This window comes from Talpa europaea (assembly GCF_964194135.1).
Source record: "Talpa europaea genome assembly, chromosome: 2".
NCBI lineage: Eukaryota > Metazoa > Chordata > Mammalia > Eulipotyphla > Talpidae > Talpa > Talpa europaea.
This window is the reverse complement of record NC_140068.1, coordinates 149,659,321-149,670,404: the sequence shown is the minus strand read 5'-3', so window position 1 is coordinate 149,670,404 and position 11,084 is coordinate 149,659,321. Positions and strand designations below refer to the sequence as shown.

At 49.1% G+C, this 11,084-nt stretch overlaps 1 protein-coding gene across 1 annotated transcript; it reads right to left on the bottom strand.

Annotated features, from left to right (window-relative positions):
* Nucleotides 1–2,865: 2,865 nt before the first annotated feature.
* NHLRC1 (NHL repeat containing E3 ubiquitin protein ligase 1) lies at nt 2,866–4,467 on the bottom strand (the record flags this gene model as incomplete). The annotated part of the gene is made up of 1 exon (XM_084259531.1): nt 2,866–4,467. One exon carries the CDS (start codon nt 4,465–4,467, stop codon nt 2,956–2,958), a length of 1,512 nt encoding a protein of 503 aa, XP_084115657.1. The 3' UTR covers nt 2,866–2,955.
* Between the last annotated feature and the right edge of the window lie 6,617 nt (nt 4,468–11,084).

Genomic DNA, 11,084 nt, shown 5'->3' with positions numbered 1-11,084 from the left:
TGCTAGAGTCTATTTCGGAACACCTTGCTCATCAGAATGTAGACTGGATAGAGGACAGAAAGAGCTGACGTGAGGAAATTGGAGCAAGACCCTGGTTTATCTGATTCTACTAGATGTCACCTTTGACCACCCAGCACACCAAGCAGCTTACAGGAGTTCTGCCTTTGAATAGCAGCCAGGGCAGACGTCCCTCCTGGTTAGCTTAAAGACCAAAAAAATCCTGAAAATATACACTAAACTAAACTTTCCTGGTTATAGTGCCAACTTTCATATGATTAAAAAGACGAAGAGCTGAATTAGGGGCCAGTTAAATTGTGCTATATAGGATCTTCCTGGTGGTGCTGAGGTTAAGTCTCAGCACTATCAAGCTCTCGCCAGCCACTGAGACATGAGTTCGATCCCCGGCCAGGGAGCTAACCCACAAGGTGGGGCAGACCTCTCCTATCTTACCCGCTGCTCCCTTCAGCAGTGTATTTCAGTAGATCTGCCTGTTCTGCACCCACTCTGTCTCTGGTGAATCTTTTCTCTCTCTCTCTCACACACACACACACACACGCATACCACATCTCTGGCATACACCCCAGTTTTTGTATGCATAAATAAATTGCACTGTACAAAATCTGACAGTTTGTCTCTGTAAATTCTAAAGCTTTCATTATAAAACTTGAGACTTATACCTTGTCTCTAACATTTACCCGTGTCCTGCTTTGTCTGGATTCTACTCACAGCAAGACCCAGTCACGGTACTGCTGAACTGCAGGGAGCAGAGGGAACATTTGGTGAAATCCCTCTCTCTGTCTGTCTCTCTCTTCTCTGCCTCTCTCTTTCTCCCCATCACAGAGACCTCTTATGTTTGGGAGCTCCAAAATTGAACTTCACTTCACTTTGTATAACAGCTTGTAATTTATGTGCTATAGTCAGTGTTTTACAAATTTGGATTATGGAGTGATTTCTAGGAACACCACAGTGATGAGTCAATTCAATTCACAATTGGAAACAGTTTTCTCTAATTAAAAGTGATTAAATATCTTTATGCTCATCTACATTTTCCAGTACTACAATGAACATATGTTACTTGTGCAATCCAGGGACCCGGGGCGGTGATGGCAGATAGTGATGACAGATACACCCCCAAGAGAAGGGCACCAAACAGGAAGGAGATGTTGAAGAGGCCATTGGGTGTCCCCGTTTGGAAAGAGTGGAAGTTCTAACCTTTTAAAAAAAAAAAATATTTACTTATGCATGCAACACAAGTACAGGCCAGAGGTGCGGGGGGGTGAGAGGATTCACCAGAGACAGAGTGGGGAACAGAACAGGCAGATTGACCAAAATACACTGCTGAGGGGAGCAGCAGCTGAGACAGGAGAGGTCTGCCGTGCCATGTGGGTATCTCCCTGACCGGGGATCGAACTCGTGCTGCAGAGGTTGCCGACACCTTCATAGGTTGCATCTTAACCCCTTGTACCACCAGGGAGGCCCAAATTCCAACCTTTTTACCACTTGCTTGGTTCTCCAGACAACAGTTCCCAATCTTAGTGATTCCCTGAGCATCACCTCAGGAATATGATGAGACACCAGTGTCACCCTGCATGTATAGGAAATTCCAAGGCTTTTGGAGCTGTGAGCCAGGAACTGTGAATGAAGGCCAAATGGGTGAGAAATCTGCTTTTTGGTCATCTGAATGACCACAGTGTATTTCCTAGAAATTCGCAGTGTCTCACTAGTGCTGACACAAGTTGGGATGAAGATGTGGGGGAGAAGACACCACAAAGGGACCGCTGGGACTAGTCTGATGAGCCGTGTGACCTAAACTGGCTGCACACAGAGTCACCTGGGACAATTTTTTTAAAGCACCTGCTCTCCCCCAACCGAAACAGGACAGGATTTGGTTAGGTAACTCTCGGGCATCACGTCAGCAGCAACATTAAGTAGGTGTTACCTCAGTCAAGGCTATACTTCAAATTCAAGAAGTATTTAAGTGTTTACCAGAGGCCTAAATGCTCTTAAGTGCCAAGGAAATGTTTACCAAGAACACAGTGGTTGCAACACACGGTCCAAATTTAATTTGCACAGAGAAAATCCCCTTTACAAAAGCACTTAAGGTCACGGCTCATGATAAAAAGACAAGTAAACCCACTTCAGCCAGGAGCCAGTTGCAATGGGATTTAGCTCTTTATTAACTTAAAGGTGTAACAGGAATATCATCCAGCCCTCTAGCTAGTAACCTCGGTAATTCAGGACTGTCACCCACACAGGCATTAATCAATTAACCGAGCGGTATTTCCTGAGTGTCTACCTGCGTGTGTGAAGGGGCACAGGTATGAAAAGACACGATTACCTTCTGAATAGCAGTTCAATTGTCTCTCTTATTAGCTCCGGATCCACAGGAACTCCATCTCCTGGGCCTGTGGAGGAGCTGCAAATTGCAGTAAACCAATGGCCGCCCATATCCATTTTCTCCTGAAATCTATAAAGTCTCCTATCTTGGTGTAGTCGAGGAAAGAAATAGCAACTTGCAAGTACAATACACACAGCGGCAACATACAACCACATTTCTCCCACCTCTGAAGTGAACTCACTTAAGAGCAAGGGGTTTTGCGTCAGAATCAAGTTCAACTGTGATCGTCACATTAAATAAATGTGACCTGGGAGTCACAAATGTGACCTTCCTAACTTCTAAAACGGGAGTAGCAGACACCACCACACTGGGTATTTGCAAGGATTAAATAAGCAAATATTCATCTATTTCTTAGCACAGGGAGTACATACCCAATAAATGGCAAATTTATTCTTCTTCTTTAATACCTGCCTCAACTTTCACAAGCCTGTCAGGCAGTTATAATTCTCCCTATTGGAGAAATGAACTTTAGTGGATTATCCAGGGCTAACTAGTTCATTCATCAACGCCGCTCCAGAGCTTCTGACTCCAGACTCGGGGTTCAGGAGCGCACCCCATCAGCCCTCGTCAACCTCATAGACCTTTACAGAATGGGACGCACTGTCCAGCACAAGAAGAGAGCTCTCCTTGGTGAAGGTCAGGGCCACGGGATGGGAAAGACCACATGTGATGATGGGCTTCAGAACTGGAAACTCCTCGGGCTTCCCTAAGCTTAGGACGGCCTGGCTGGAAGTATCCGCAATAATCACGTTACCCTGCTGATCAAAGGTCACGGCGGAGGCGATTATTTTGGAGGGGAAGAAGAGGCTCAGCCCAAAGGTGTCCACCTGGCGGAGGAGCTGCATCCCGGGGCTGAACACCTTGATGGTGGTGCTGCAGGCGCCCGCCCCCAGCGCCAGGGGGCGCTCGAGGACCGCGATGGCCCCGGTGAGCCAGGACACGGCCACGCCTCGGGGGCTGCACAGGTGAGCTCGCAGCCTCTCGGCTCTGCGCAGCACCCCTTCCGGACAGTCGACTTCCAGGAGGTGCAGCGAACCCGCTTCGGCATCAGTTACCACGACCCCATTCTGAGGGGTGGTGTCCACACCCCAAGGCAGAGAGAACCGCCCTGCGATGACCAGCTTCACCTGGCCGAGGAAATCAAACACCTTGATGGACCGGTCGCCGGCGTCGGTGACAACCACATGGCAGTCGTGGGTGACGGTGACATCCAGCGGGTACCTAATGTCCTGGGCGGCACCTCCCTTCTCCCCAAACTGCTGCGCACACGCTCCCCCGCAGTCAAAGATCCTGACCCGCCTCCGGCCGTCGTGCACCACCACGACCCGCCCCGTCTGGGGACACTGCGCCAGCCCCGTGGGGTTCACCAGCGTCCCCCAGCCGCCGAAGGCTTGGTGGCAGGTGAGGTTCCCGGGGATGCAGGGCGCAGCGCGGGGGGCGCCCGGGGCCGGGCGCAGCGCCGAGCCCAGGAGCTCCAGCAGGTGCAGCACCGGCAGGCAGTCGCTGGTGTCGCCGGCCGGGCAGGCTCGCCGGCAGAAGGGGCACTCGAGGGCCAGCGTGCGCGGGTGCGCCAGGGCGGCCGCGCAGGCCAGGCAGACCACGTGGCCGCAGGGCAGGTTGCGCGGGCGCCGCTGCTGCAGGTGGCCGAACCTCTCGAAGCACACCTTGCACTCGAGCAGGCTGGTCTCCGCCTCCCGCACGAGCGCCCGCAGCGCCGGGCCGCTCCCCGAGGCCTCGGCGCCCGGCGCGCAGCCCTGGGCCATCCCGGGGCGCAGCGCAGCAGCCCGGCCGGACGCAGGCCCGGCCCAGCGGGCGGTCACGGTCACGGCCACGGTCACGGGGCGGGGTCTGAGGCTGGCGGCCAGCGCTGCGGCCAGCGCCGCCTGGTGGCCGCGCGAGGTACTGCTGCCCACCTGGCTTCTTCCTGCAGGGGTAGGGTGGGTGTCTCCACTCTGCACGCCAGGGGGCGCACCTGTCGGGGACGCGCAGGTAGCTCGCTCTTCAATAACCTGTGTCAAAGCAAGAACTAGAACCCAGTCTTTTAATGCCGCTGCCCTGACGCTTCTCATCCACAGGACTTAGGCCCTGGTCTCATTGCTCATTGTAGGGTAAGGTAAAAAATCAGGCTTTTCTGCCCTCCTGCCATCAGGATAGATGAGGGAACCCTGTGATCCTGAATGCATGCCTGATGGCGGGCACCTGGAGTGGGTACACCTGCGCTAAGACTGTGCTTTTAAGGGTGGCGTCACAGGGACGCAAGAAGCCAAGAAAGCAGCAGCAGAAGCCGAAGAGAAGCCGAGATCACCAGAGAGCCCAGAGAGAGTGAGGATTTGCTGGGGGCTGGGAGGCCTGCCAGCCTCCTGACCCCCCAGCACCCCTGCCTGCCATATGCCTGGTGAACCCCAATAAAAGACCTGCAAAAAGCCACTGAGGACTCTGACTCCTCCTTTACCCGGTCTGCATGGGATCAGGAAACCTGCACTGTGTCCTGTTCCTTGCCCCTACACTCATAATTTTTATTTATTTTTTGTACAAGAACTGGGGTGCAGGCCAGAGGTGTGGGGGGTGAGAGGATTCACCAGAGACAGTGTGGGGAACAGAACAGGCAGACTGAGGAAATACACTGCTGAGGGGAGCAGTGGGAGAGACAGGAGAGGTCTGTCCCACCGTGTGGGTAGCTCCCTGGCCAGACGGGAATCGAACTCGTGCTGCAGTGGCTGCGCATTGCTTCATAGGTTGTGTCTTAACCCCTGCGCCACCAGGGAGGCCCTCATTGCTCATAATTTTGAGCTGATGGAAAACACCCGCAAAAGCGAGATGTTAAACTTCAAAGGGTGAGGCAGGTGTGTATTTCTCTGTTTTTTTTTTTAAAGATTTACTTTATTTATGCATACAAGAGCTGGGGTGCAGGCCAGAGATACGGGGGGGGGAATGGTGAGGGGATTAAACCTCATGACAATTATATAAGGGTATGCGGGGTTTCATTATCATTTTTCTACAATAGAGTTCATAGAGGTTAAGAGAGGTTCACGGAGACAGAGCGGGGAACAGAACAGGCAGACTGACTGAAACACACTCCTGAGGGGAGCAGCGGGTGAGACACGAGAGGTCTGCCTCACCATGTGGGTTGCTCCCTGGCCGGCCAGGCATCGAACTCACGGTGCCGAGGCCATGGATTGCCTCATAGTGTTGTGCTTTAACCCCTTGTGCCAGCAGGGAGGCCCAGGTATGTGTATTTCCTTTGTATCTCCTATCACGCCAGCTGTAGAAAACATGCTTACGGGTCACTTGTAAAACAAATTCATGTATGAGGGGGGCATGTTGCAAGATAGCCTGAGACATGCACTGAGTGTGGGTGTCAGAAGTGGGGATTGAGGATGAGAATCCCTTCAAGCACAATTGTTATGAAGTAAAGCTGCTAGTTATTAATAATTGCTATAGAATTTACTCCATGCCAGCCCTTTTCTGAGTCATTCCTATATATTATTTTATTTTATTTTGTTTAAATATTTATTTATTTATGCATACAAGATCTGGGGTACAGGCCAGAAATGCAGGGGCATGAGACGATTCACCAGAGACAGGGTGGGGAATAGAACAGGCAGACTGACGAAATACACTGCTGAGGGGAGCAGCGGGCGAGACAGGAGAGGTCTGCTTCACCATGTGGGGTGCTCTCTGGCCATCCCGGGATCGAACTCATGCTGCAGAGGCTGACGGATTGCTTCATAGTGCGGTGCTTAACGCCATGTGCCACCAGGGAGCCCCTGCCTATAGATTATTTTATTTAAATCTTATGGCAATTTGTAGGGTAAGGTAAAAAGTATCAGGCTTTTCTGGCCTCCCACCATTAGGATAGATGACAGAACCCTGCAGTCCCCAATGCATGCCTGATGGCGGGCACCTGGAGTAGGGTGTGGGCATAGGTAGATGGGATTCACCTGGGCTAAGACTGGGCTTTTAAGGGCGGCGTCACGGGGACGCCAGCAGAAGCCGGGAAGAGGAAAAGCAGAGAAGAAGCCCACCTTAACCCTAACCCTAACCTGCACTGTGCCCATTCCAGCCCGTTACACAATTATATAAGGGTATGCGGTTTTCATCATCCTTTTTCTACAACAGAGTTCATATAGGTTAAGTATCCTGCTGTAGGGTAAGTGAAAAGGTATCAGGCTTTTCTGCCCTCCCGCCATCAGGAGAGATGATGGATCCTTGCGGTCCTGAATGCATGCCTGATGGCGGGCACCTGGAGTAGGGTGTGGGCATAGGTAGATGGGATTCACCTGGGCCAAGGCTGGGGCTTATAAGGGTGGCGCAGCGGTGTGCAGTGTGGTGGTGCGGTGCAGAGGACGGTGGAGTGCAGCGGAGAATGGAGTGCGAGGGAGTACGCGAGGACGAACAGCAGAGAGCATGAAGACAGCATGGCTGCTAGAACCGGTAAAGATCCTACCTGGTCTGGGTTGGTTGCGTTACACCTGCCCCGGGTCACAGGGGCTGGAATTGAAGCCAGGGGGAGCACACACTGTCCCAGTGGTTTTCAAACTTGCTTGCACATGGGGAATGCCTGGGTCTCATCCCCAGGCGTTTCACAGTCCGTGGCTCTCTGCTGTGGTCTGGGTAGCTGAGGTATTTGTTTTAAATCTCCTAAGTGATGAGAAGGCGCAGCTAAGTTTGAGAACTGTGGCACCATAATCCTTTCAAATGGCAGCAGGTTAAATCCTTCCAACCTCAGTCAAGGCCGAGTGCACCGAGATGTGCACTATATGATCAAAAATCTTCAAACAGGAGATAGCATAATCTCTCTGAGGAATCCACTGTGGTTCCACAGTCTCTTTTTCAGGGTCTTCTCCCTCATTGTCTTACAGGAGTATCGCCTCTGGCCAAAGACACATCTCAGATAATTTTTTCTTTGATTAGGGATTGTTATCAGTCTCTAATTTGCTACCTCTTATTTGCTAGACTTCTGAGAACACAGGGTGGGGCTTTTTTTTTTTTTGTCTTATTAAAACCCCCAGAGGGAGCTTTAATATAAAGCAAGAAAGAACATTTTCTTATCAAGTGTTACATGATTCAAAGATTATCTGTATATTGGGACACAGTAGCCAAGCCAACATTACAATTTCAGACTACAATACATTTCTTGTCCAAAATAATAGCCAACTAGAGTCACATCAAGTAGAAATTACTATCTGAAGTAATCTTTAATCAAGAAACACATTCAGGACACCAAAAATGGAATATTTTTAGAACTTGTATTGTCTAACAGAAATAGGAGACCCACATATATGTTAAATTTTCTTGTCACCACATTTTAAAAAGTAAAAGCTAGTGCAATTCATTTACTTTCATACTTTTTTTACCCCCAAATATTATCATTTTGATGTCACTATAAAATTATTGATATATTTTAGACTTTTTTTGGTACTAAGTAAAATCCAGTGTATTTTATTTTATTTTTTAAACTGTTTCATTTTTTTTAAAGATTTATTTATTTATTTATAGAAGCACTGGGTACAGTCAGAAGCGCGGGAGGGTGAGAAAATTCACCAGAGCCAGAGAGGGGAGCAGAACAGGCAGACTGATGAAATACACTGCTGAGGGGAGCAGCGGGTGCGGCAGGAGAGGTCTGTGTGCCATGTGGGACCCTCGCCGGCGGCCAGGGATCAAACTGGCACTGCAGAGGCTGCGGGCAGCTTCGCAGCCCAGCGCTCAACTGCTGCGCCACCAGGGGCGGCCCCTCCAGTGTATTTTACACTTACAACACATCCCTATCCAGACTGATCCCATTTCAAGAGCTCATTAACCACTTGTGAATGGTGGCTGTGACCTTTAACAGCCCAAATTTAGACGGATTCTCTGCTGTGCAATAGTGCCTTCTGCACATGCTTTCCAGACAGTTCATTGACCCTTGACTAGCTTTTAACCTCTCTCTGCTCCAATATTGCTTCAAAATGGATCCAAAAAGCCCAACTCACTGGAAACTGTGGCGGAGATTGGACAGGCCCCAGTGTTACAGTCAGGCTGTCTCTGACTCAGGAGGGCTCAGCATCTTGTTGGCTCCCTATGGTCCAGCCTCTGTCGTCTTGGTCTTTTGCTGCCCCCATGGGGCGACCAGTAGAACTGCACCAAGAGGCCGCAGGTGCATAGGGAAGTGAGCCAGGCTGGGCTGCTACCAACCCCACACATTTAAGAGTGTCCCCCCTGATGTACTGGGACTTGGTAGGTAGACAGCACTGTGTGGTTCTGGAAAGCATTGTCCACGTGCACAGTCTACCCTAATGATTTGCTGCCACACACTAATCAATGCATGTAAACTATGAACATAAAGCTGTGTGGCTTTTGATGGGGACTCGTTTTTCTCAATTGCACAAAATCTTCAGAACTAAAAAATTTGTGCCTTTACTGAGGACCCCCGCATTCTAGCTGGACTTTGCCATCATGTTCTCTGTTGTTTGCTGCCTCTCCAAAGAACAACCCTCCCTTCACACTAGTCCTTCACACATTCACCAGAGACAGAGTGGGGAGCAGAACAGGCAGACTGACTGAAATACACTGCTGAGGGGAGCAGCGGGCGAGACAGGAGAGGTCTGCTGTGCCATGTGGGTCGCTCCCTAGCCAGGGGATCGAACTCATGCTGCAATGGCTGCCGACAGCTTCATAGTGCTGCATCTTAACCCCTTGTGCCACCAGGGACGTCTGAGGCACAACCTTTTAAAGAGGAGCAAAGACTGTAGATACGTCAGCACTGGCTTGTGAGCCTAAAAGAGCAAAAACGTGGTACTTTTGCCAACCTCTTCTGCTGGGTTGGTCAGTTTTGAGTTTCAGGCTAATCTCAGGGTGCCTCCCCACAAGCAGGTCCCCATTACCTGCGTGATTCCTCATGCTCTGACCAGGATTCTGGCAAGGTCCCCAGCTTTCATCTTCCCAGCCAGCATTCTGACCATTACCTAATTTCATGACTCACACCCCCGAGACTTGGCTTCCCAAGAAAGTGCAGAATTGGGTGGGGACGAAGCGGGATAGCTGTTCAAGCTTGAATGTTTTGTGCACCGACATCAAAACAAGCTGGAGATACATGCTGGAAATGAGAATCTGGAGATTTAATGTTTCTCAAATTTAGAAATTTTGAGTGTTTCTCAAGGCACCATCCAAATGGTATTTTTCTCCTCTCCTCCCACATGCTGTCCCCAGGACTGTCTTCCTTACAGATTCAGGGCTTAAGTGACTACTTATTCACTGACATCTGCCTGCGTGTACTCCCAGTGCGGCTGAGAGAGCCTGGGTCAAATAAATTGTGAGCTAGAAGAGTTGTCCCAAGTCCTGTTTGAGCAGGTGGACTAAATCATGGACTGGTGAGCCCTGCCAGATAATTCTGTCCACCACACTGACCATAAGGTGCCTTGATGGACAAAAAGCATCAGATCTGGACTTAACAATCATCTCATAATTGCCGGGAGGGAGAAGGCCAAGAACCGGTATGTGCAATTGCAATGGATCCCATCTGCACATGCCTGGGCATAACCCAGCCCAGAACAAGCTATGACACTGCTCTCTCCCTCCCCACCTCATGCACTTCCCTTTAAATATCTCCTTCTAACTCCTTTCCAGGAGCCAGGAGGCTAACGATCCTCCCCAGCACTAGGGCCTCCTCATGCATGGGTCTCTAGTAAAGCCTTGTCTGATTCAACTACACTTAGTATTCGCTGGGGAATTCTTTCCTAGCGTGCAGAGTTAGGACCTGGAATAACAGCCTTATCACATGATACTGCCACGAGAATCTGAGATTTCTTGGCATAGGACTCTGACTTCTGGCATCAGTGAATCTGACTCCTCTAGCACTTTCAAGAATATTTATATTTGCTGCAGGTCTCTAATAACAGCAGGAAGATTAAATACTTGTGTACTGCCATATACTAGAAAATTATGTAGCTAGTTGTTAAAGCATCTTGTTTTCAGTCCTCCCTGGTGGCCAAGGGTTGTTAAGTCTCACTATGGCCTGAGTTAGATCCTGGGCCAGGGAGCTACCCACATGGCGCAGCAGACCCTCCTGACTCGCCCGCTGCTCCCCTCAGCAGTGTGTTTCAGTCAGTCTGCCTGTTCTGTCCCCTACTCTGTCTCTGGTGAATCCTCTCACCTCCCCACACCTCTGGCCTACATCCCAGTTCTTGTGTGCATAAATAATTGAATCTTTAAAAAAATTAAAAAATAAACAAGATTCAATTAGGAACAACAAAAACTTGCCAAACTCAGATTTAAAAACTTTTAAAAATTTATTTTTACAGCGTTTGGGAAAAACATTTTTGGTTCTACAAAGATTACTTTGTTGATTTAATCTTTACATTTGTTTCTTGATTCTATTCCATATATAATTACACAAGGAGGCAAAATGTGAAGAGAGGATTTGAGAATAGGGTATATGAGCAAAGCTAGTATTTTATATAATTTCTTGGGCCACTTTATTTTATCTTGATCATTGTTAAAATGTTCTATTTCCTTAATGGATCCAAATTTCAGAGAGAATGCCAATGTTTTTACATCTGTTATATTTTTTTATTATACACATTATACTTTTGTTTTTTAATTATATGAGTAATACAAGTAATTTTTAATTATATAAGTAATCCTTCAGCTGACACTGAAGGATTCTTGCAATCTGTAATAAATCACACAGGTAAAATCTCCCATCCCC